The 27,393-nt window shown below is 39.1% G+C and overlaps 2 protein-coding genes across 3 annotated transcripts in view; one reads left to right on the forward strand and one right to left on the reverse strand.

Moving 5' to 3' along the window:
- Positions 1-3,635: 3,635 nt before the first annotated feature.
- cdkn2c (cyclin-dependent kinase inhibitor 2C (p18, inhibits CDK4)) lies at positions 3,636-10,125 on the reverse strand. Of its 2 annotated transcripts, none has more exons than XM_038715931.1 (4): positions 9,910-10,125; positions 8,286-8,418; positions 6,529-6,886; positions 3,636-3,834 (listed from the first exon to the last, which is right to left on the reverse strand). In XM_038715931.1, exons 2-4 carry the CDS (start codon positions 8,415-8,417, stop codon positions 3,830-3,832), a joined length of 495 nt encoding a protein of 164 aa, XP_038571859.1. In that variant the 5' UTR covers position 8,418; positions 9,910-10,125; the 3' UTR covers positions 3,636-3,829. The 2 variants fall into 2 exon arrangements, with proteins under 2 accessions (XP_038571859.1, XP_038571861.1); XM_038715933.1 differs by lacking the exon at positions 9,910-10,125 and adding an exon at positions 9,579-9,721.
- A 1,605-nt stretch (positions 10,126-11,730) lies between these two features.
- The window catches only part of faf1 (Fas (TNFRSF6) associated factor 1), a 63,344-nt gene continuing 47,681 nt past the window's right edge, over positions 11,731-27,393 (forward strand). Inside the window, exons 1-6 of the mRNA XM_038715934.1 lie at positions 11,731-12,037; positions 14,241-14,309; positions 17,591-17,637; positions 20,158-20,423; positions 20,538-20,629; positions 21,252-21,343. Of these exons, the coding sequence (XP_038571862.1) occupies positions 11,978-12,037; positions 14,241-14,309; positions 17,591-17,637; positions 20,158-20,423; positions 20,538-20,629; positions 21,252-21,343 (626 nt within the window). The 5' untranslated portion in view covers positions 11,731-11,977. The remainder of the gene's footprint in view (positions 12,038-14,240; positions 14,310-17,590; positions 17,638-20,157; positions 20,424-20,537; positions 20,630-21,251; positions 21,344-27,393) is intronic.

Below are 27,393 nucleotides of genomic sequence, written 5' to 3' on the forward strand. Positions count from 1 at the left end.
GACTGTTTGCGAAGCGGCTGCTGCAACATTACGCTTCCACTGTGAACACCAGGTCTTGGTATGAGCCACGGAAATCCGCTTTAAAAACAGTATTTTATTTTTAATGCATTTTTTACGCTAGGTGTGCGCGGCCCTGTTACAGAGAAATTATTTTAAGTTATTAAAGTGTCTATATTTTATTGTAGGCTATCAAACAGGGCTTCTACTTTGGTGTCTTGGGTACCCTGTGGGCATTTATTTTTCCCGTTTTACACAAACTACTGGGTCTAAAGACTGAAGAGACAATCCCAACAAGAAAGCTCACCGTCTTATTTTGCCCTAACCCAGCAGAGACGTGCGCTGCAGGTGTAACATTGCTCGGCGCATGCGCTCCGTGTGTTCAATGTAGCCAAAGTGTTAACAACTGACAGATCTTCTGGACTCTGTAAATACCAGAACAATATGTTATTTATCTACAGGACAAAACATCTCACACTACAAGTCAAATTGTTGAGGTGCATGTACATTCTCGGATATTGTAATAACCTTACATATGTATGCATAATTCATCAACTCACATCATTTTTTTAAAGCAGCATTTGGTTAATGTTCGTTATCCTGATCACAAAAGCTTCAGGCTTTTCTGACAGTATCAGTCAAATGCCGTTTCTTCAAGGAGTCTTCATCACTTACTCATTCCTCTCCTCATCACTTAGCTATGGCCATATGCATACTTAGATGGTGTCACATTGTATAAAATGCAACCACAAGCAAAAATACCTGCTTCACTTCTGCACCAACGCACACTTTAAATTGATTGATCATAAAAATAATGGCATTTTTTCCCAATAGCTTCCATGTAATAGGACCTAGTGACTCCAAATCAATAACAAAATGTACTGTGAAGAGGTGTGTTGTTTTTGGACCACTGTAGCAATCATTTCTGGTATTTAAAAAAAACAAAACAAATTTTTAGTGGTTCTTCTATTATTATAAATTTTTTATAGAAAGTTCATTAGTTTTTTTCAATAGCTTCCATGTAATGTAACTCCAAATCAATACCAAATGTACTGCTGCACTGATAATAAAATAAAATCCAGTGTCAAGAGGTTGTGTCCTATTTTTCCAGTGTATGGTGATTTGGAGTAACTGGGCACATTACATGGAGGCTCATGAACAATGTCACAAATTCTCTATCAAAATATTTGTGTAAAACAGCAGAAGCACTACAATGTAATATATGTGTCATATTTCCCCCTGTTTGCAGTGTTATTAATTTAGTGTCACTAGGTCACATTAACTTGAGGCTATTGGAAAATTATTTTCTATAAAATATAGGCCTATGAAAAATAAATGAATTACACACTAGAAATCAAAATGGGTGTGTTACATTACAACAACTGAGTCTAAGTTTTGTATAGAAAATTTTCACTAATACGGGCGAGTCATTATGAAAGTGTTGAAAGAACATTGGTATTGTGTCATTTAAACAGTTATTTACAGATGGTCCCTAAGTAAACGCAGTGTGGTTAAGCCTGAGAGTAGGGAGGAGAGCAAACCGCCCTACTGCATCCAACTATAACTAACTTCACCGCGGCGCTTTACGCGGAGCCTTGGCGATAAAAATGATCTTTATAGTTTAATATTTGAACAGAGGACCAAAGGATAAGATTCTCCCTCGCTCTAAACCTGTTCTAAAGAGCATAACATTCACATTTTGCGCACAATTAACTTATATGAAGTTTCAATGACACTTCGATTTTTGGGCAGGACAATCGGCAGTGAAAAGGAAACTTTATATTAACATACAGTCAAAGGTGGGTAGTAACTCTACTACTAGTAACTAGTAACTTACAAATAGCCTAACGCAAATGAGTATAAACTTTTTTTTGGAACCGTAACTTTTCCTTTCTAAAGTCTGTATTCTTTACTCGAGTATGTAGGCCTATTGATTTGGGCCAGTAATCTACTTTTAACTTGGCTACATTTGCACTTCATACCTTCGTTCCAACGAGTTTAGTTAACAACTAGCCTATCCATCAACATTTTGCTGCATTAACCGAAATGAGCTGTCATTCAACATGTGTGCGCGCGGTTAGAGGAGAGCTCCGGTCTCCCTTGCGGATAGACGTGCGCTTGTGCCAGATATTAATGAGCTGGGCAGATGGAAACATTTAGAAAATCAGGCAAATACCTTTTTAAATCGAAGGTTTGGTTGTTCTACTAATATAACTCAAATCCAGTAAGTGCACACTATGCCGCTGGTGGCCGTGTTGGAAAGCAGCCTGCATCGCCCTCTCACAAGACGGCAGAAATAGCCTACTTTCACTTTCCATTAACGGCGTAAACAAAATGTAATTAGTTTATGCAGAACAAATTTTTGCTACACACTGTATAAACATCTAAGTAAGCTGATCACTGTATTGATTCTAATATAGACTATTAACTGAATCCTCTCCTTGCGCGGAGCATGGCTTTTGTCTGATGGAAATGATTTATTTTCTCTAATTCGCATTTGTTGCTTTTTGTTTCATAGCAATGCACTATGGTGAATTCATTAAATAGAATGTCGCCGGTGAAACCGATCTTGGATTTCACTCAGCAGGTTACCATTTGTTATTTGTTTAGGAAACAATCATTTTTGAGAAGCATAGGGAGAGAGCTCTGTTAGGCTTACGCGCAGCACACAGGTCGCCATCTATAGGCCTATATATGCTTAGCCAACTTCATTTAGTGGGCTGGCCCGTTTTATGGCCACAGCAATTATCTACGTTTAGATTATGTTCATTGATGATTTAGGAAGAATCATATTGTATTGGGTGCCTGAGCTAATGGACAAGGCAAATCATATGCAGCGAAAGTGGTTTGGTTGGTTACATGGTTAGGCCTACATGTCAAAAGATACAGACAACATTAGTAGGCTAGGCAGCAAGTAGCCTATGATATTGTAAAGTGGTTTTAGCGATACCTTCATGTAGATAAAAAAAAAAGTAAAATAATTGTATTAAACAGAAATAGCTATATTAAAAATAATCAACATGCAAACAAAGTGCATTCACATAGAAATAGCCATGCTGAACAGCGGCTATTTCTAACCTGATGCAAGCCGGATGTAACGCTTATTTTCCAGAAAGAGACAATCTCTGGCCCGCACATACTAAACTGTATTAAAACACACACACACACACACACACACACACACACACACACACACACAGCGTTTTGGTAGGAGTCAAAGAAAAAAGGAAGTTGTGCAGATACTTGACCTTTCCAAATGTAATTGCCCCCCTCCTGAATAGGTGCAGCTATAGGTTAACAAAATGAATATTAGACCTTCTGTTGATAGACAGTCACTCTTACAGTCCAGGGGTTGTATGTTTTGCCTCATTGTAAATACATGGAACAAATTAGGAATTTATTACCACTGTCAGGCCTCCTGTGAAGTCTGATCTGACTAATTTTTACACTGACTTCAAGTGCTATTGGAACATAACAGCTGTAGTAAAATTTCCTTAATGTTTCTGCTGGTCACACTATGATGCTACAGAATAAAATATCTGCATAAGGATACAAGATAATGTCTCAAGGTGGCTCTCCTGTCATGACAGAATAAAAAAAACAATTATAATTAAACATGATCATGAACCATATAGTAATCAGTGTTATTGTCTTTTTTATTTTGGCATTTATTAACATGTGCTTGGTCTCTTCTTTGGGTAACCAAACAGCATGTACATGTACATAAGAGAAATGCCTATAACAAACGAAGGGTTAAAGTAGCCTATCTGCAAAAAGACATGAGTAGACTGGCAGAAGCAAAAGAAGCCTTTGTCTTCATCCTCTTCCTCCTCTACTCTGTGAGACAGAGAAAAACACACCCAATGAGTTTAATTTTTCCATATGCAAACATAAACACTACTAATGCAATAATACATGCACAATAACATACCAACATTATAGGCTACTCGTAAATATATGGCACACAAACCCATTGAACTAAAAGAAGAAATAAACCAAGTCATGACCAAAATGCGATTTTGAAAAGGAGATAAAAATCGGCTTTTTCAAAAAGGAGTCACATAAAACTCCACTTATGGTATAAAAAGAGTAGACAGTAATCTATGTGTTTGTTTTTTGAGATATTACAAGTTTGACCAGCTTCAGACGCTGACTCGCTCGTTGCCTCAGGTCCTGCTGTATCAGCCTCCTCCTCACACTGCCCAGCCAATCCGGACTCTATACAGTCAGGTCATCAAATGACTGCCGGATTGACGCCCATATATGGTTGACTCCTCCTTCTCCTTTTCCTTTTTTCCCCCTTGTTAGTGGTAAAAAATAACCTGCCCGCCTCTTCCCCAGCCTCGCATATACAGGCCTGCAAACACGAACCTTTAATTAGGCTATTTTAATCATGGCTTCCGTTCCTAAAGAGACAGTTAGCCTAAATAGTGTCATTACCTGGGCAAAGCGGAAGGTTTCTAAATAGTTTCTTCGCACAAAACAGGGGAATAGGCGACACATGTAAGATGTAAGAAGAAAGCGCCTGCGAAATTACAACGTAACGTAACTCAGCGTTTTATTTTTCATATGCACTCAGGGACAGGGAGATCAAAATTATTCCAATCACAAAAAATGTAGAGTACTTTGTGAGAATAACATTGAAAAGGGGAGTGTGGATTAAAGACAATACACTAAAAAATCTTTTTTATAGCCTATAGGCTTATAGCCTTCCATCTTGATAGTCATTAAGTCAACAAATAAAGGAGATTATAGCCTAAGTTTTAAATGGTGACCATAATGTCATCAATAATAAAAGCCACTGATCGTGTCTGTCTTTGCGTGTTAAACAATAATATAAACAGGTAAGGCTTTCAGCAGGGCAATATCGCTGCAAAATAACTCCTGCCATTTTTAAGCTTTTATTGATGAAATGGTTCTGCAAAAGGGTTTAGCTGATCAGAACATGAATTTCACAGCCTTTCGATTTAAAAAAAAAACAGTAACCATATTCTTTCATTTGGGCTTTATTAAATTACGACGGAAACACTTATTTAGACTGAAAACAATCAGGTTGTAGCTAAATGATTGTAGCCTACCATATATCTGAATGAAATGTTTGTAATTTGTCAATAGCACACTAATGAACTTGTTTTTCTGCTTCCTTTTATTTGTGTAATAAGACGTGTGTGTTTGAATGTTCACTCATGCTCACTGCAAAGCAATAACTATATAGCCTAACAAACAGACTCTGTATTCATCTCATGTGGTCACTTGTAAGACACTGCACTGACCCATATTCATTCCCTGACGTTTTGCATTGACCCATGCCTGACATGACCACATAACGTTAACCTTTACCCAGTCTTGAACATTTGAATTGTTGGACTTTATGTCCATAAGTCCCATAGTGCGGCTGTGTGTTCCCGTTAACACAAGTACACAGAGAAAGAAACAGAGTAGCCTAAGGAAGCAGCATTAAGAAGACAGGACTTTCACTTTCGATATTGTCGAGTCGAGGCCAAAAATGTTCAATATGCAGCCTGCACAGGTTCTAAGGCAAAACAGGCCGTGTGTAGCCACGTCGTCGTAGGCCTACACTGTGTATTTTGAAGCTACGCAACCTATAATAAACAAAAAAACTGATCATGAAAGCATGGACATATACACACTTTCAAATAGCTGGTAGTTAGGCTAAATGATTTATTTAACTGAATGATAGCCTTTCATCATGAAACCACAACTGCCAAACAGGATAGAGTGTAATCTACAGGGTATTTGAGTTGAGAGTCAGACTGAAGGTTAAACTAAGTTAGTTTAAAACGAAACAAAACCAGCTCGTGTTTATTTATTGTAGGCTAGGCCTATAGAAAATTATTTAGAAGCTTGCTGGGGATTTAAAACTGCAAGTAGGCCTAATACACACATATCAGGAAACCAAGCTGCAGGAAACAGTAGAAATTGTGAAAATACATTTTATACCTGGTCTAAAATGAGCAGACATTAGCCTACATCTGCTGCTGCTTCAGGCTAAAATAATAATAAGCGAAATGCGAAATGATGTAAGAAGTCGGCGTGTTAATCCGACGCCATATGGGGATCCCAGGCTGTTAGTGTCTCCTATAAAGCTTTCGGGCCATAGAGAGATGCAGTTTGTTGTGCCAGAGAATAGCTATGGACTAAAGAAGTCTAAATGAAAGCTCGGCCTATTCGTTTATTTTTACAACACAGGCTAACCTATCAGATTGGCTTATAAATTCTTGCACAGTCAGTTGTTGTCACTATGTCCGGTGTATGCACACAGTAATGTTTAAATATGCCTTTGTCGTTTTCTTGTACTGTGTATCTTGAAAAAAGAATAAATAATTTTTCTTTAAAGGACACACTTGGATTTGTAAGTAGGAAGTTATTTTATTGAGAGAGAGAGAAAATTAAATAAACATAGGACTTATTGTAAAGTGCTGGATTGGACTGCATTGGGAGTGCACCTATTAACTCAACTGACATTAGGGATTTTTGAATGAAGAAAAACAACTTAGGATGCAGACTTACGTGAGCTCAAATACTCGTCGATGTATTTGACAGTGTCCATCCTCCCGTTGAGGAACGCGAGCTGCCTGGCTGTGTAACCCAGACCGTTGCGCGTTTGGGGGTTCGCGGTGCGTCCGATCAGCAGCTGGACCACCTCCAGATGGCCCTCCCTGGCTGCCAGGTGAAGAGGCAGGTTACCCTGCTCATCCACGATGTTCGTATCTGCCCCGCGGTCCACCAGCACGCGCACAGAATCAATGAATCCCTCACGCGCTGCGTCGTGGGTCACGGTCAGGCCACAGGCCGGGTCGCGTACGTTGATGTCTGCCCCTACCAAGAGAAGAGCCTCAACCACGGCGGTGTTCCCCAACTTCACCACCTGCACAAAGACATGAGGAGGAGGAAAACAAGCAGATTAAAAGTGTGTGTGTCTTTGTGTGTGTGTGTGTAGTAGCCTATATGTAGCCTATATATATATATAGATATAAAGGCCCCCCTAAATCTAATGACAGAGGGACATTCTCTGGGGAAAATTTGTACTTTCTGGGCAATCTGATACAAAACCATTACTAAAACTGCTTGCTGCACAGTAGAAATCTTCTGAACAAATGATATATCAAAACAAATGAAAGGAGTGCTCATTTCTAATTTATCTTAATAAATCTTCTGTAATAAACAAATTTACCAACAAATTTACCACCCTTCTGGCTCATTGATGCATTATCAGAGAGCCTCAATCCTCCAAATTAATGAAAAACTATAATGTAAAATAGAGGGTTAAAGTTAATAGACTAGTGCTCTATTAACAATTTGCCTTGTATCAACATTGAAACAAAAAACGAAGTGCATATGAAATGTAATTTATTATTAAGATGAGGAGACTAAAATGACTCTACTGCACTGATTTAAGATAGGCTATTATTACTATTATTATTATTATTTTCAATATTACTACAGGGTGGGTGATGCAACATGCCCATCATTAGTGGTAATAGCAATATTAGTATCAATATTGGTGCCTTTCAGTATTTGACAGTTTCTGTGCAAACCGTATTAAAAAGAAATCTAAGCCTATATGAAACAGGAACAGGTATATTGAGTAACTAAGACAGGCCCTCAGCCACCATTTCCTCATCCCCACCATTTTGTAACTCACACTCCATCAGTAGCCTTCAAATTAAACTTTGCTTTGTAGCATGCATTTCTTATATTACAGAAATATGAAAATGGGCTTATTCATTATTGTATCTCAATAACTTAATTCTCAAGTGCAAAAGTGATGGTCAAACTACATTAGATTGTGACTTGAAACTTATAGTGATAAAAGAACATCTTATTGTTCCAATAAAATAAAGAACAAAGCTTTATTCACATTATTCTGCTATTTTATGATGAACTGACATGAAATAATTAATTACAGCAAAACTATGAATTTCAGAACGATTTTGGTGAGCTATGTAGCTATTTTGACTTAGTGTTTATGGATCACATGCTACAAAGACCATCCCTTTGCCATCTGTCCACATATTTCTTCTTTTGAAAACGATTTATATATCTAGTGTATTTAATGATATATAACGATTAACAATGTCTACTGGAGATTTTAAGACAAAATATAAATAGGCCATATGTCCTAGGCCTACAACAGCACAAAAAGATAAGGAAGTCAAACATGCTGCTTTGTCTCACAACAGGCTACAAAAACGTTAACATAAACACATATATTTTTCCAAGTACACTTTGACATAAAAAACAGTTTGAAAGCAGTTTATACTAACCTGCAGTGCAGTTCTGTTGAATGTATTAAATCCATTAACATCTGCTCCATTTTGCAGCAAAAACAACACTTCAGGTAGGTTTCCCCTGGCCGAGGCACTGCAAAGCTTGTCAGCTACTGACCTGTCAGCCATTCTTGTAAAAAAATATGATGAGATGATATATGAAATTTAATGAGAGATAGAAGCCAAGGTTTTTGTCAGAATGTGTAGAAAATGTCAATCCAGGAGGCAGTCTATATCCTAGGTACCACCCTCCCACCCTTACATCATACATGGGCTTGACCTACCAAAACCAAAAACCAATGGAAAAACCCCAATAATATATAGAGCCAAGTCTCATGGGAGCAGTTTACCATGCTTTATATCTCATGAATCTATAACAAGTAGCAGCTAGAAGTTCTTAAAGACAGGCCTGCAAAATAAAAAAGTACAATAGGCTTCCTTTGATTTTTTTTTGTTGCCATATGGATGTTTAGATGAACTGAGTTTATTATTGTTGTTTTGTTTTACCTGTAAATCCAATTAAATTGTTCTAATGCTTTATCTCCTTTCAAATATGTATGTAATATTAACTGATTAGGAACTATAGGAACAATTTTGTGTATACATAACTCATGAATAACTCATATTTTCCTCGATTTCAGCTTCTCTCGCATGTTGAAAGACTAAACAATGTCCCATAACCACAACATAGGCTATGGTTGTGGATTGCTTTTTACTTTTAGGCTACCCAGCAATAATTTCCTTACGTGCATTTCACACAATGATAGGCGGGTTATGAAACTTTTTCACTTTCACAGCTTGTATTCTACTTATGACTTGCTCAATCAGTATCCAGAACAGTCAATAAATCCCTCTAGCTCTGAACATTTTTTTCTCCAAATTGAAATGAATTAATAGTCAATTAAATGCGCTCCTATTATTAGTTATTTTAGGTATGCAACTCATCTGCTAGACATATTCTGCTACCTCTGAGTCCCTGGCATAATGTTGACTCTGTTTCGGGTATTTTAGGTCATAAGTAGCAGATGTGGAAACAATATAAAAACAACAATTATTCCCCACGTGTTGAGTGCGAACTATCTCGCAGCCCTTACTGTCTTGTGACCCGATGTTTAGCGGCTGATCTGTGGCAGATGCTAAATTTGATGTTTAACTGATGGCTTAATGTGTTTCTGTAGACATAGATAAGCAACCCATATTTACAATAGGCTTAAACCTGTTTGTATACATAGGACATAACATACCTGCAATATAATAACGTTATAACAATTAAATATATAAAACCCTTACTTTAAATGTGATTAAAACCATAACACACGCCTTCCTCCGTGTATCTGGTCATTAGGTGTCATCCTACCGAGTCGAACGCTGATAAAGCAACAGAAAAAATAAATAGGCCCGCATTTAGCCCACATTATTTTGTTACATCTACGCATCACCAAAAAGATGTGATGTCACTTCCCGCTCATTTTCAAAAGACTTTACCAAAATAACTGTATTCGGGCTGCCATCGTGTTATAATATCAGCATGCAAACTCAGAGACTGAGGGAGGGGGAGCCGATCAGCCCGACGATCGCACAAACATTACGAGGTTCATTTGATTTTCAAAAGTAAACCTACCGAATGCAATGATCCTCCTTGCATCCTCCATGAACCAGTGTCACAGCGATGTCCGATTGAATTTCTTTCAAAATGTGGCACAGGCTAAATGTCCAAAAAAAGCCAAAGCTCCTGCTGAAATATCGTCACTGACATCACAAAGCATGGTTCATTTGAAGTGTAGATTGAGCTGTAGGAGGCAGGGCGATTGACTTTACGTTTAGACGAGTTTATAATTTGAAATACTTACCAAAAAAAGATGAGATGGCGTGATTGGATAAACGCTTGATAGGCGGGACGTTGTTTTACCGGAGCTTTGGAAAAGAAACCAAGATGCTGTAACAACGTCACGTTCATAATAGTGCATTCGTTACTGAAATATAGTGAATTTATGCCAGAGAACACCATCACAGTGTAGCATATTGATATAATCAGTGGGTCCTACTTCATCTTAATTCATAATTTCCAGTGAAAGAGCAAGAAAGGCTTCTTAAACTGTCATCGGGTATCTTTCAGTTTCCTTTCATCATGCCGCCCTCTAGTGATGAAACTAGCCTACAGCCTCGCAGCCTGGTGTAGAGCTGCTGTTAGATGTGTAGGGATTTACTGTATAGGCTACTCACACGCACAGCATAGTAGAGCGCCCATGAGGATATGCGCCTTGACATGATTTATACATTAAAAAACACGTGGTTTGGTGTGATATAGCCTACTGTATAACAATGCTGGAAAACAAAAGAATAATAAGGTCATTTCGGGTCATGTGACTGTTTCTCTCAGGTGTAATCAGTCAGTGGGCTGTTATACATAACATGGTGCGTAAAATAGCGGCTGTGCGTAAAGACCCAAAGGTTGGTTTTGCGCTTTTTCGTGCCAGGGGTCGAAGAAGCTTTGTCCATTCAAGGACAAACAGGCAAGTAGCCTATTCCTCTTGCGCCATCGCATCAGCGGCGTTTGTTGTCGGTGTAATTGGAGAAATTACACTTTTTTAAATTATCGAGTTTTCCATAGGCCTGTTATTACATGTCTGAAGATATGGCATGCTTTAAATGATTAAACAAATCCACCCCTATAGACATAATGAGGTTTACACTGGGCGATGGCAAATCTATAGGTTATTGTTTGCTCCATCATCCCGGTGCTGCATCTGATCGGGGACCTGTCTATTGCTAGGAGTGCATCCATGTAGCTACTATGAGTGCCCTATTCAGAAGAAATAAAGATTATTATTTCTTCTTGCCCTCCACTGCCTGGTCCATCGTCACTGACTTGACTTCCTCTTCCCTAACTGGGTAGGTTTATTTTTGTGCCACTACTGATAGCCTAGCTGAGGCGCACGTGAGTCAGGGGCCACATGGGCTTATGAATCGCACACATTCTTGATTTTTATGCATTTGCATCATGTCACCCAGACTATCATTTGGTTTCTGGCCTGCTGCAGCATTGGGTCAGTGGCTCTCAAAAGTAGGCTAGCCTATTACAATTACTCCACGCCTACATTTATTTATCATTTGGGACAAAATGACATTAAGTCCGCGACCTAGTGCTGAAAGTATGTGGAAAACACTGGCTTACAGAATATTAATAGAATGTATTGTAGCCTATAGTCTAGCTACTGTGAAGAAACGCTGCCCGATACAAGATGACTTGAACAGATTGGACATGCCCATTACGTATTTAAGTAAAGAGTGAAGTGACACTTCTAAGCATATTTATATCTGAAAATGCAATATGGTCCAAAGTCTTTTCAGTGGCGATGAAAAGGACAGACGGTCATGTTAGTATAGCGACCATCTCACGTCTCCGGCTGGAGGTTTTACAGCATCTGCAGCCACTTTACGTCAGCCGTAAAGCAGTGGACTAGATGACAATAATGATATGAGATAACTGAACACTGTATCGTTACTTTACAGAATTTTGTCTGTCGCAAGCGGTTGAGTCCCGATAAAGTTTCATATTTCCAATTTGCTAACCTCACACTCGTCGCCACGTCTAAGTAAAGTATTTTATTAACACTCAGTGTCCCTCTGTGAGGCGAGAAAGCGACGGGAGCCAGTGGAAGAAGAATTGCTTTTAGCCAGTCATTGCCATGGCCTCCGAAAGCGGCGATAGCAACATGGATAGAGAAATGATTCTGGCCGACTTTCAGGTGTGTCTCTTTTGTGTGTCCCAAATATTGTATTCGGTAGGTAGTAAACTGTTTGCCGTTGTTGAATTTGCTTGGGCCACTGTCAACAACAGTACACAGGACCTGACTGGCGTCGTAAACAGTAGACCTGGGCTGAGCTTTGCTTTCTGTGGCTAGCACACTAAGCTAACACACTGACAGCTTGCTAACTGATTCTGAAGGCAGTTATCAGCCGTAAGCTCGCTAACTAGGTGACTGCTGCCCAAAGCTGATAATCTAAACAGTGGAATAATTTGTGTTTTGCGCTGGTTTCAAGTTTGTTCGCTGGAGACCGATAGCGACGATCTAGTTAGCTTAAAGAAGACCTACGGCGCTGTCTGTCAACTTGTTTACACTGGCAGGTATCCCGTTTGGGTTTTAAATCCTCGTCAGAAACTGTGTGTGCCCTTGAAAATACCAAATTTTAATAATAATTTGCTTGTAGGATACTAAAGTTATATTTTGATGGTGAGAAAATGCATGCTACCGAATTATGCTTCATCTCCAAATGGGCAGTAATTCAGCATCCTTTTTTTGTTATTATGCTTATTGACATCAGTACTAAAATAATATACATCCTTCGTCTAAAATATAATCTTGGAAAATTAATCGTGGGCCTTCTATTTGGTAGTGTCCCTCTATTGTGGTTGTTATTGTAGCCATGTTTTGAATCAACAAGTTCACTTTAAAATATGACAACAGGCATTACTGTTACTCGTAACTCATTTGCTTTGGATGTTAGGTTAGGGTGAGAGTGGATATGTCATTCCTTCATATTAGGACAGGACACAATAAATTTATTGTCTAAATAGATCATTGACATAGGGGTCAAACTCTGTCCATTTCAGAAATAATTCCTGTGTGTTTACATTTAATTGGGATCTGTTTCTTGTCTTCACAGCATATATTATTAAACAAAAAGAAACATGCACTGCATGATAGATATATCAAACACACAAAAACATAAATACCAGCAGACACCAAAAACACATAAGCTATATATATATATATATATATATATATATATATATGTGTATATGTATATGTGTGTATATATGTATGCAAAGCCATTTATATATGTAAAATCTTAAGCTACACCTAAGAAAACTGAAATTCTTTCTTTTTTATTTCAAAAGGACACAATGCTCCTTGTTTTCCAGGTTTTTTCCTGCTCTGTTTATGCTCTGTTAAACAAAGAGGTTGTAAACTTCTAAACAAACAGATTCAAGACAGCAAAAGCACCACATCATTAAAATTTTTGAAAACTGTAATGATGTTTGACCTTTAACTGTTGTTGGCAGATTGTACCCCCACCTAAATAAAATGATCATATCCTTGAGTTACAAAACTCATCTTTAACAGTTCAATAGTTCAATAGTCTTTTTCCTGCACTGAAAGTAAACTTCCTTCAACATCTGCAAAATACGCTCCCATGTCCTAGTTTGCCCTTTGCCCAGCTTCTCAAATAATTTAATGAATAAAAATATCTTTGGGACAGGTACAAATACATAATGTTTCTGCAAGCTGGGAACCACAGAACCGAAGAGGTCACACATGCTGCTCTGTGCAAGTTTTAGGCAATTTTTCAAAAGGTTTATTTGACTCTGGGCTTCTTCTTTTTTTACCTGTTCAAAGGGTAACAGCTGGTGTCAAAGTTAGAAATTGTCATCACTTTATCAGTGTTTGATTTTGTTACACTAACAGACATATCAGTCCAAAATAAAAGGAAATGAAAGGCATCATTTGGATTGTCTTATTTTACACTTAGAATGCAGATAGATAAATCTAATATCATTAATGCTATAAGTGTAATTGGTGTATTTGGATCCACTTGGCAGTATTGCAATCATTTTATACTATGAAGAACATATTTTGTTTAGCTTGCTTTGCAAGGGTCCAAGGTTTCAGGCAATAATCAGAGGAAACTGGAGGCCTTCTTTTGATCAAGACATCACTGAGTGGCTTTCGTTCTTGTGAAGACTGCCACCACTGAAATATTGCAGTTATGGGTGGTAGCATATAGTTTAAATGTTCCTCTTTATTTCATGCTTTCTCCTCCTTTTGTTGCAAAATGTGTTTTTTATGTTCAGGCAGATCAGAGCGTTTCATGAAACAAACTAGCAGAATCTCATACAATGCCTTTCTCTCATGTAATTCATTTTTCTTTGTTTTTTTCCCCTCACAGGCTTGCACTGGAATTGACAACATTGCAGAGGCAATCACTCTGTTAGAGCTTAATAACTGGGATTTAGTGGTAAGTTCATTATCTGCAGGCTTTGCTCTTTGACAGACAGGCTTAGGCCATCTAGAGTAAAGGTTCAAGAGGTCAGTTAACATCCAACAATTTCTGTCTGACAAAATCAGTTCTTCCTTTAACTCAGTATGTTTTGTTTAGCTGGTGGCAAGACTGCCACCTGCAATGCGATGACTGTGAGAGAGAATGTGTCTTGAGAAGTATGGTAGTGTGAATTTTGAGTAGAGAGACACTGAGAGAGAATGTGTTCAGCCAAGTTTATATTTCCTCATGATGAGTCTGATAAACAAGGAGCCCTTTACTGCGCAGTGCACATTGGAAGGGGGCAGTCTATATTTAGACGGATGCTGGCAGGAGTTCAAAGCAAGCAGCAGCAGCAGCAGTACAAGCAGTGGCAGGACAGACAGTGTGGCCTGCACTCACTGCACCTGTAAATTTGATGACTTGCAGTAACTGGTAGTTTTTGTAAAAATTAACAACAACAACAAATCTGCTTTGTGTGCTTGTGTATGCTTGATCATTGTTTCCCCCAGGATATTGTTCAGCCAAGCAAAGAATTGTTTAATCCACCCAGATCCTGATGCATCTTGTTTTGTGATCAAATTAATCAGTAAATGACACTCTTAACAATAGATACATTCATTAAAGACATCATGTGCTATGTGAAATGCTGCTTTTGCTTTATTCCCCTGAATGTTAATGTTTGATTTCATATGAGTAGAGGCGGGTTTCATTTCTTAATGCAAAAGTAAAAGTAACAAAACATCCAAAGAAGTTCTCAAACCACTCCTGCAGTATAATCCACTCCCGCTGCCCATGTGTATGTGTAACAGTCATGTTTTTCTCACTATATGGCTAAATTGTACTCAATGCACATTAGAGTGCTCTTCAATCCATCAAAATCTATCCTAGCTATCATTAGCTATCTCAACCAACCCAACCCACCTCAGCCGTCTTCTTTGGTCTGAATTCCTGGTGTAGTTTACTAACGAGCTCCTGGCATGCTACTCAAACATTTACTTCCTCTATAAACAAAATACCAGACTCAAACAGCTGATTATCACCTGAATATATTTTTGTTTGTCTTGTATATAGCATGAATCCAAGAGGACTACACCCTCTTTTCTCCATTAAGAGCTCTAAACATTGTACAGGCACTTTTAAAGTCTACATTGGGTAGAATATTTGGTGCCCTTAATTGATATCTGAGCAACAGTATTGTGAAAGATAAAATAATTACCATTGTCAAAATGTAGGTACTTTATGTAGCCTACACCCAAACCTGTTTGTACTGCAGAACAATACACTGTGGCTTTTTTAGTTAGATGCCTGCTTTTCAGCAGGTATTTCCATTTGTCAGAGCAGGAACAGAACAAGTATCACTAATTACATTAACAATGTCTCCGTTCTATTTAAGTGTCTCAGTAAGCCACGGCAGTGTGACAGTGAACGAGCAAGAAACTGAAGCAGCTAAAAGGAATTCATTTTTATTGTTTACTTCTGTGCTTTTCCGCCAGAATGTCCTTAGAAAGGCCCATCTTCACCTTTTTAAAATTTACATATAGCATTGCACAGTGATAATCAACGGGGCAGAAACTATGATGTAACATGGATATTCTTACCTGAAAACAAAGCAAAAAGCAAGACAAAACTAAATTGTAAAAGTAGATCCCTCAGTGACCTAAGACACTGAAGATTGTCCAGTACTGCACTGGAGTATGTTTAATCCTGAAAATTGCCATCAAAGTTTATTACATTTTACCAAACAGGAATGTGTGGCTTCTTGGTAAACTGATCATGTGGATAACAGTGTGCCGAAAGATGATGCTAGCATGAGTCAAAGATGAGTTCAGCCAAAAGCTATTAATTTGATTGGCCCCCCCTTTTTGTTTAACTCGTGTTTGGTTTCACGCTATTCCACTGATCAACAGGTGGCGGTAATGCACCGAAATATGCAGCAGTCCATCAATAAAGGCAGGGAAGAAGAAGAAGTCAACATGGGTGTAAATAACGCAAGATTTAAAATTCACATGGCAAACGTTTTATGTGGAAGAAAATGCATTCAAACTGTTTGTTAGAAAGTAAACATAGCTTTTGCTTGTTAAGAAGAAAACTCCACAAGACAGACTTTTTTATTTATTGATAATAATTTCTTGAACCACTCTTGAAAATTTCTTGCAGCATGACAAGTAGCATTATCTTGTTGAGGTTTTCCATCCAGTGTGGCCTCGGACACACACCACCAACACTTTAGTTTGTTTTTCAGTGTTAATGTAAGATCCTTACATTTTTTTGGCCATTAAATATTTCGATCATTCAATACAAAATGCATAGGGGATATGATTACACCAACAGATAACAACTAACTTCATTTTGCTTGTTTCGCAGTGAAGGATAGTGAGTGTTCGAGAGAAATCCAATCAATTGTCCATTCAAACAAAAGCTCAGTGCAAAGCTGACGCTGGTTACTGTGGTGTTTGTCCTTTCAGCTCGCTTTGTTCTGGCCGGCCTCCCTGTTTCAATATTCCATCATTCTCAGTCATGTTTAGATTTTTAGGGTTAGTCTCAAAACCTTTCAGCCAGAATATATCGCACACTCTTTGACAAACATGTTACAGAATCTAACCAAAATATAACTATAAATTTTGCCTCGTTACACGTGAACTGGCTAGTTGGTCCAACCAGTCACCTCAGCCATCATGCAGGTACATTTTACTAAAAGAGATGAAAAGAGAAAAGGAGTTTTATTTTGGCATTAGTAAAACACGGTCAACTGTAGAGGATGATTGTTTTATGATTGTGGTGAAAATATACCTTATAATAAAGCACCTTTCTTTTTACGCATTATGTAACAAATTTAGAACATATAGTTTCCTGGTCTTGTACATAGGGTGTTATGAATGTCTGGTTAGCGTGTTTATTCGAAAGAAATACATGTTGAGTTGTGTCATAGCATACATGCATATAGTGTGTATATTTCATATATTTGATTCTACTTTTATTGTATTCTTTCTTTTAGTCTTTGCACTGCATTCACTTGTGCTGCTGTCCCTATTGGCGATCAATAAAGGAACTTCTTATCTTATCTCTTAAATACAAAATTGTTTCTTCTTATACTGTAAAAATCTGAACTTTACAGTAAAAGATAGCTTGAACTTTACAGATCCCAGAGGCAACTATTTTCAGTGGCAAACAGTTGCCCGTTGATACAGCACAGTAACAACAAAGCACAAAAATGGTAAAATATGCTGTTGTATAATTTACTTCCACTTTCATTACAGGCCGCCATCAATGGAGTGATACCACAGGAGAATGGGATCCTACAAAGGTAATAGCTGTGTTGCCACACATTTACTGTAAATCAGAGAAAATGAATCACTTGACCTTACAACACTGAACGTGTATGCTACCTGAGATCAGGCATATCTATCCATATTGCATGTTGTTCTCACTGTTGTCAAACTAGAATGATCATGTGAATAACAAAAGTATGAGACAATGCCAAGGATATATAAATAGTTTGTATGGGAGGGGAGATATACGGTATGTCACTAGTGTGCATGTACAGTGCAGATCAGCAGATGGAGCACCTTTTCAAAGCAATACAGGAAATGTGAAACCGAAGCCTGAGTGTATTAGCAGGACATTGAACTCCTCACGTCAGTCATGACCAGGCCATGTGAACTGGCAGCTTCAGTGTCTGTCTTTATGCATTTACCATAATTACAGCAAGGATAGGTTGCACTACACCACTTGAGTAGTGCAGAACCGACGAGAATACATCTGTAGCACCTGCTTCCACAATGAAAGAATATTTAGATGTTAAATCTTAAAATAAGCGTTGTTTAGTGGATAATATACACTTAGATGCTACAGAGCTGGGGGTTATTGCTCCTTCTGTGGTTTTGATTCTGCTGTTTCATAGGGGGATAATATAAAAGACACTGCAACTGCAAAGGAAACTTTCTGCCAAGAGTGGAGTTGTACACAGTTTCTGAATAGAAAAGGTTTCTTTAAGAGGCTTTGAGCCCTTCACTTTCCTTCAACGGTTAGTTTACACTCATGAATGCACTGAGCTGATCTGAACCCACTCAAACTGGAGGTGTTCTGTTAAACCGTTTTATTTTGTGTACACACTTGTGTGCATGTGTGCGCATGCATGCATGTATTCTAGTGTGGGTCAGGCCCTTGGGCCATGAGAATATTGCTGGTCTTTCTCAAGGGCACACATTGCTATGAATGGAGGCTGGCTGGCAGCGTGACCAGCAGCCAACACATTTCCTAAGTGGCTGGCACTGGTATGAGTAGGCTGGTGTTGCCCAGTAAACAGACTCTGATGACGTGACCTGAGCCAGAGCCAGTTGGAGGCTACGCCAACGCTCCGGTTTAAAATACATTTCTGTGCTTCCTTGTGTCCTCTTTAGAAAGTAGGTTGGGAATTACAAGGAGCTTGCCTTATTGATCAGTAACCAAAATTCCTCAGGGGATCAAAAATGATTTCCTCTGTTGAACTCAGCCACTGGTCTGACGGTTTGTCTGTGGGTGAAGGGGTCTGCACTTGTGTCTGCTTTGGGACACCTCTTGGACTTCACAGGAGAACAGTGCCATCTAGATGTAGGGCAGCATGGAGCTACACCCAAACAGCAACAACGGACAATTTAACGGCCTTCAGTGTTACTGTGCCAAGTTTAAGTGAAAGTGCACCCAGGATTGTTTTTTTTTTTTCTCAGATACTTTCAAGAATTGTAAGAAGCCTACTCCTTTTTAGAGTAACATCTCTTGCCACTTCATCTATGTCATTCATATATCATCTCTATCTCCCTATCTCCCTATCTACACACAATGCATTTTTAAGATGATGGTAGTTTGTCAGTATGGTTCAGCTTAGCGGCAGTTACATTTTTTCTTCTGCAAATACTGCCATGCCCATTAAATGTCCATGTATTTACATGGACTCATTCCTTCCTTCTTCACAACCTGTATTTTGCCAGCTGTGTCATTTTGACCATTCAGATAGGTTTCAGATGTTTTTTCGTCACAAAGTGGGATTAACTGCAGGAATTCAGTCAGACAACTTCATGTCTGTGTGATCCACCCACCCGTGAAACATAAGTCTATTTTATATTTTTTCTGAAATGCTCACACAGAATGTCAATATTGACTGAGGCATGTTATTATTAATTATTGGCTTACATTCTTTTTTAGTTTCAGGAGCTATTCTAACTGTTTAACTTAATTTTAGGAAAGATTTGGAGTTTCAAGTAATGGGTTAGTTGCTAAATTTGGTTTGTTAAAAAAGAGGCTGGTAGAGGAGGCAGTTATAATGTGACACCGTTTGGTCGGGTAAATTTCCCACCCTTCCCGCCGAGCCTGTTTGCGGAGGTTTTGTGGCTGTTGACCACCAACCTCAGGACAGTGGCCTGGTGGGCCAAATAAAATACAGCCTTTGTTAAAAAGCCTGAGCTTGGCACTCTGTTCTTGCAAGACAGTTGCTGCTTACATTTCAAGGAACAAAGGGCACACTTTGTTCATGGTCAAAAGAAAAAAAGACATAATTTACTGTTTTGTGTGAAACATGGGTCAAACACTGAACAAACAGCAAAGAGGAAAGCATAAAGAGAATAAGCTGATATTGTAACGGAAGATGGAGGGAAAACCATTTGTTGTTGGTATATTTTCCTGTCTTGCAGTAACCTCTGTTGGTTCTTGTCAGGTTACGGGCAGGTTACATCTACAGTTATATCTAGGTTAAATCTACAGATAATTGTGTTTTGTTACCACCTGTTATGTTTTGGCTATTTCTTGTGTCCACTTCCACAACATCAGTACCCTTGTCACCTCTGTACAGCAACTTTTCCAGTGAGCCGAGCCAGGCGAGCATGTACGGACCTCCTAGCCAATCAGAAGCAGCCGATGCAGCAGCAGGAGGTGCAGTTCCTATCCCCTCCTCTTCATCTTCGTCCTCCTCTCCTCCATCGTCCTTGGCTTCAGCTTCTTGTCCCAGCAACTCCTCCTCCCGTCACATTGTTGAGCGTCAGCCCCGCATGCTCAACTTCAGGGTTGAGTACCGGCAGCGCTCCGTAGAGCTGGTACTGGAGGAAGGCAGCACAGTCGGTGAGCACCAAACACACTGACATACATAGTGTTCATCAGACTTAACACATCACACTACCTTTTTTGTGCATAATATATATCCTTTATATTGGTCTGAATAAATCTAATTTACAGGAGAAATCAAACAAATCCTCGAGACAGAGCTTGCTGTTCCAGTGTCCAAAATGCAGCTGAAGGGATGGAAGAGTGGAGATGTTTCTGATAGTGTGAGTTAATAGACCTTATAAATGTTTATCACAATCATGCAAGTTGAAAACCCACAAAGGAGTGCCAGGAAAAGAAAAACAGCACTGGTGTTATGAGCTAAACCTGTTTTATATTTTCTTTGTTTTGTTTTGACTTTGATGTTCGGTGTCTTAATCCAAATAAATACTGTTTATTTCCATTCTTCCAGATACAGATCACATGTTTGTAGCATTAGCACACAGCATACATGACTTTGTTTTAACACTGTTATTCTGTCTATAAAACCATGAATGTGTTTAAATTCAGCACCTGTGGCCAAGTGGAAACAGGTCCGTTGCTTACCCAACAATCAGTAAATGATTTCCAGGTCTAACTAAGTAATGCAGAGTAACAGACTTCCCTCAAAATATTCATATAAGTTTTTAGAGCTGGACAAGTTTACGTTCAGATGTAGTGAGCACAGATTTATTCCCTTAATCATCATCTCCACAGCTATATTTATGTCCTTGTGAGAAACTATCTGTGTGTGTGTGTGTGTGTGTGTGTGTGTGTGTGTGTGTGTGTGTGTGTGTGTGTGTGTGTGTGTGTGTGTGTGTGTGTGTGTGTGTGTGTGTGTGTGTGTGTGTGTGTGTGTGTAATCAGACGGTGCTGAGAAGTTTACACCTGCCCAAGAACAACAGCCTATATGTCCTGACCCCAGACATCGCACCTACTGCCAGCACCAGCAAAAACAGGTATTAAGCCCAGCACTCAGCCCTCTCTTGCTCTTCCTTTTAATCTCATATTAAATCCTTCTCCTCTTCCCATCCTGGTACACCTACGCCATGAAATACTACTGGTAATGGCGTGAGTGTTGTACCTAATAAAAAACACCAGGTGGCGGTCTACGTCCGGTTATGGAGAACATGCCTCCAGAATCCAGCTAGCAAATGCCATTTTCGTTGCTATATTAGGAGACATTTGACCTGCCAGTACACATTCATTTCTCACATTCATTTTGACATTTTGCAAGGAACATCTACCGCCGCAATCGCTCTGTGTTGTGCAAATAATAATCTTCTCTCCCATCTTTGTTTCTTTGAACCTGACATTGTTGCTTGCTGAAGGCTGTTTTGCATCACACTATTCATGGACTGTGTAAATGGTATACCCACTTCATATCTATTATTTATTCCTTATTTTTCTCTTCAAAACACACCGGTCCGTCACATTAGCGATAATACACAGCGACAACAGAGATGTGATGTGAGAGCTTTATTAAGCCGAAGTTTTCCATCCAGAGGTTGTTCTGTTCATTTCCGTGAATCAGTGGCAGTATTAGCAACCTTTCCTTCTGAAATGTCAGGCTACTCAGTGTTACGTCAAAGCAGTCATAAATCACAGCTGGCAGCTGAACATGCGATTGTCCTTTTCTTCTTTCTTTGGTGTCAAAAGTATTATTTCTCCTGACTATTCTAGGGTGACCAAGACCATTCTTATTTTTAATTTGAGGATAAGAGCAGTGGACATGTAAAAATTGTTTGGGTACATACAGGATCTGCATATAGGGTATTGTGTGTAGACATGTTTATTTTGTGTGTGTGTGTGTGTGTGTGTGTGTGTGTGTGTGTGGGGGGGTTCTTGCAGTATATGGTTGGAGGGCTTGAGTTCGCCATGTGTCTGTGTGTGCGTTTGCTGTGTGGATTGCAGAGACTTCTAGGCCAAATGAGGGAGATGAGGACGTTCAGTGATTATTAAAAGGAAGGCTCATATTTTTAGAAGCTGATGTTGCTCACCGTTAAGGGACTAATAATCAAAGTGAGGATTATACACAAGCACACGTTGTTGAATTATGTACTGTTAGTTGATGAGTCTTTTGAGAGATGTTGTTAACCTTGATTTTTTAAAGCATCTATGTGGTCCTCTTATTTGAAATTCTGAATGAAAACATTTTGATACAACCTTTTGGTATACCATTCTGATATTGCCAGCTTTACTGTTTCTCTCTGAATTGTTTAAGTTTAATGAAATTGCCCATGTTATCAAAACGAAAAGTCGATAGGATCATTATAACAAATCTTTTGACCATATTCAGTAGTACTCCTCTGAGTTACATTGCCTTTATTAGCCAGAGTTGTTTATAGCCTCACATATAATGGCCCTGGTTTGTTTGTTGACAGTGGATTCATAATTAAAACTGTACCCCACATTTACTCATGTTAGCAGCCAAGCAAGCATCCACATGTCACCAGAACACTTGTAAAAGAAGTCATTTGGCAGTTTGCCGCATTGCCTGCTAGTTAGGCTAAGTGGTAGTTATATTGTGTTGGCAGCTAATGGCCCTCATCTCCCCAGTCTTCCCTCCCTTGCTCTCTCCTCGTCTTCCCACTCCCCCACCAACTGCCGTGTCTTTTTAGCAGCACCGTTGCCATTTCTCTAAGTGTTATCGATATCATTTTGGGTGTGAGGAGCTCATTATTCTGTGTCAGCTATTTTGGTGGGGGACAGTTGGGGCTGAATGGAGTAGATAAGCTTCTGTGTGTATGCACATGCGCGAGTGTGTGTGTGTGTTGACCCTGCTTTCTCACTGGGAGAGGATAGGTGACAGATCACAGAGTAGAGAAGGGAGTGGCCCCCTGTAGTGGGACCAGACAAGCTGTTAGCTTGCAGTAAAAATAAACTGTGGTCACACCGTAAATCCACAGTACGTGCAATTTATGTGCAGTGTGTGCAAATTTGTTGCAGAAGACAGAGCTCAGTGCCAGTAAAGGCCTCAACCTAAAGTTTGCAGATAGGGAGGCACGCATTATCAACTGCATACCAACTCAAACAATGATTTGAATACAAAATTATTGATGAACCAAACGATCGTCCTTAATATTACAGCCCCAATTATTAATTACAGATGTATGTTTCTTCCTAAAAACTGTTATTTCAAAGTACTTTAGCAACTTACATTAACATATTATAGTTATATTAAGTATTTTCCAACTCTCAGTATTGCTCAAAGCACAGTCTGTTACACACATGGTCTCAATCTGTTGTCTCTTTTTTTGCAAGAAATGAAATCAATTATTGCTTTTTTGTTATTTTATTGGCACAGCTCCTAATATATGAAAAACTTAAAGTCTGTACTTTACTGTACAATTGAAGACATACAGTGAGGAAAATAAGTATTTGAAAACCCTGCTATTTTGCAAGTTCTCCCACTTAGAAATCATGGAGGGGTCTGAAATTGTCATTGTAGGTGCATGTCCACTGTGAGAGACATAATCTAAAAAAAAAAATGCAGAAATCAATTGTTGTTTGCAATTACAGAGGTCAAACGTTTCCTGTAGTTTTTCACCAGGTTTGCACACACTGCAGGAGGGATTTTGGCCCACTCCTCCACACAGATCTTCTCTAGATCAGTCAGGTTTCTGGGCTGTCGCTGAGAAACACGGAGTTTGAGCTCCCTCCAAAGATTCTCTGTTGGGTTTAGGTCTGGAGACTGGCTAGGCCACGCCAGAACCTTGATATGCTTCTTACAGAGCCACTCCTTGGTTATCCTGGCTGTGTGCTTCGGGTCATTGTCATGTTGGAAGACCCGGCCTCGACCCATCTTCAATGCTCTAACTGAGGGAAGGAGGTTGTTCCCCAAAATCTCGCAATACATGGCCCCGGTCATCCTCTCCTTAATACAGTGCAGTCGCCCTGTCCCATGTGCAGAAAAACACCCCCAAAGCATGATGCTGCCACCCCCATGCTTCACAGTAGGGATGGTGTTCTTGGGATGGTACTCATCATTCTTCTTCCTCCAAACACGGTTAGTGGAATTATGACCAAAAAGTTCTATTTTGGTCTCATCTGACCACATGACTTTCTCCCATGACTCCTCTGGATCATCCAAATGGTCATTGGCAAACTGAAGACGGGCCTTGACATGTGCTGGTTTAAGCAGGGGAACCTTCCGTGCCACGCATGATTTCAAACCATGACGTCTTAGTGTATTACCGACAGTAACCTTGGAAACGGTGGTCCCAGCTCTTTTCAGGTCATTGACCGGCTCCTCCCGTGTAGTTCTGGGCTGATTTCTCACCTTTCATAGGATCATTGAGACCCCACGAGGTGAGATCTTGCATGGAGCCCCGGTCCGAGGGAGACTGACAGTCATGTTTAGCTTCTTCCATTTTCTAATGATAGCTCCAACAGTGGACCTTTTTTCACCAAGCAGCTTGGCAATTTCCCCGTAGCTTTGGACAGCTCTTTGGTCTTGGCCATGTTAGTAGTTGGATTCTTACTGATTGTATGGGGTGGACAGGTGTCTTTATGCAGCTATCAACCTCAAACAGGTGCATCTAATTTAGGATAATAAATGCAGTGGAGGTGGACATTTTGAAGGCAGACTAACAGTCAGTCTTTGAGAGTCAGAATTCTAGCTGATAGACAGGTGTTCAAATACTTATTTGCAGCTGTATCATACAAATAAATAGTTAAAAAATCATACATTGTGATTTCTGGATTTTTTTTTTAGATTATGTCTCTCACAGTGGACATGCACCTACGATGACAATTTCAGACCCCTCCATGATTTCTAAGTGGGAGAACTTGCAAAATAGCAGGGTTTTCAAATACTTATTTTCCTCACTGTATTTCCAAAAGCCTTAATAAAACCTACCTTTTCACTTCCCTTTACAACACGTGATTATGATTTGATAACCATGATTCACTCATTTACTGTAAAATATCTATATAAGGTTAGTGGTTGTTGGCATTCAAATATAAGGTCTTGCATATCATCATCATTGTTATTCTTCTGTACCCAAAATGGTGACAGCACCACTGGAAAACAGCTGCTCAGTTGTCACAGTGGTTCCCATAATTAAGGTTTGGCTCTCATTTAATTTCTAAGGTGGTGACACAAGACACACTAAAATACAGCTTGCCTGCATGAAAACATTTATTCACTCACCATCAGAAAGCTCTATTATTGGTGTGAATGCTGGTAAGCATCATTTGTTATTTGGGTTGTGTTATCCAACCAGAAATGTAGAGCTGATTTAAATAAATAAATAATGTCAATACATTTAAACTACACTAAATAAACATTACTTTCCATCTTTGGTCACTCCTAGTGTTAGAACATGATCATAACTCATGGAGGCATTAAGTTGCAGTATGACAGTCTTACTGTGCATGCTCTTCTGTGCACAGGTTATACAGAAACACATTTGTCCATTCTGGTTTGTGATATAGTAGAACTGTAGTGATTAATCGATTTGTTAATAAGCCAACTATTTTGATAATCTGTTATTCTTTAAGAAATTCCTGCTGATTATGTTCTGGTTTCTTTACTACTCTACGACAGTAAACAAAATATCTTTGGGTTGTGGACAAAACAGGACATTTGAGGATGTCATCTCGGGGTTTGGAAAACTCTGATCTACATTTTTCAACAGTTTCTGACCTGATTTTATATACCAAACAACTAGTCTATTTATTAAAAAATAATCGACATGGAAAATAATGGTTAGTTGCAGCCCTAGTATGTAATAGTGAAATGCCACTGTAGGTAATTAAGTGTTTATTATTTTGTTATGAAACCAAAAAAAAATATCTTAAAGGTATTTATTATTAATATTATTACTTTCAGTAAAAGTTATGTTGTGGCCACTAATGCTATTGTCCAAGAACTTAACCAGTATTCTCTCTTAAAATATCTTTAATAATATGGTTTGAATGAGGTTAATGAAACTAAAACTGTCTCCTAAACTGTATTTTCTAGTTTGTGGTTGTAGTCTGAAAAGTCAGTTGTCCATCCAATTTTAATTTCACAATGTTTATTTGCTTCAAATTGTTGCTGAGTAAAAATGCAAATGTCCTATAAATGGTAATATCCCTGGCAATTACTTTGTAGAGCTTGGCTCCTGCAGCGCACACACCTAAACCAAACCAACTGATTAAATAGTGCTGCACTGTCATTATGATCCTGCTGAGTAAACTCCTCTTAGTTGTCTTTTTCGATTAGAAATGAATCTTGAGGCTTTGGGAGATTTTCCTTTGAGCACCAATCCATCTCAGGTAGTTATTTAGTTAGCGATGTGATGTGCAGTTAGTACTGCAATGTTAAAGATCGGTCTGAAGAAGGTTTTTCTCTGTGGCCATGTGGATGACTGCCTTTGAATACAAGAGGGTGTTGAGGAGGAGCTAATCTTTTGCATAAATGATGAAGGCTTGATGAATATTTCAATGGAGCCTGTTTCCTTCCTCGTTTATTCTCCGCTCAGCTCTCAGGAAGCATGTTTGCCAAGGAAAGGTTATTTAATGTGAGCTCTCCAAGACATTTGAAATTGCAAAAATGATTGATTAGGTTTTGTGTGTTTTTATTGCGGCTTCCTGCCCCAACTTCTCCCTCTTTGTCTGTGCATCAGCTATCCTGTAGCAGATTCACAGATGCTTTAGGAACCTAGCTAGCTGGTTAGCTAAAGCAGCCCTGATAGGACGTATCCAACAGTTAGCATGCTGATTAACTTTGGGACAAGATGGCAGACCAACACAGAGCAGGGCCTGAACGGTTTCGCATCCTCTTGCTTTGTTGTGGATGCAAAATATGGAGGAGGTAAGAAGACCTTGTGTGTACTTCATGACCTCCTCTGTATGTGTTAGAGGTAACATGGTCAGTAGGCATGTACTCTATCTGGTTGGTGTGTTTTTATGCGTTTGTGTGTCTCTAAGCAGTTGAAACACACATGATGGCTGGGAGTATGTGTTAGTGTGTGAGAATATGCGTGTGTGTACGGGTATATGGGTGTTTTGTAGGCACATG

Source organism: Micropterus salmoides, unplaced genomic scaffold (assembly GCF_014851395.1).
Source record: "Micropterus salmoides isolate LMB-PRFRI ecotype aquatic unplaced genomic scaffold, ASM1485139v1 Ms_hic_scaffold_13, whole genome shotgun sequence".
Taxonomy (NCBI): domain Eukaryota; kingdom Metazoa; phylum Chordata; class Actinopteri; order Centrarchiformes; family Centrarchidae; genus Micropterus; species Micropterus salmoides.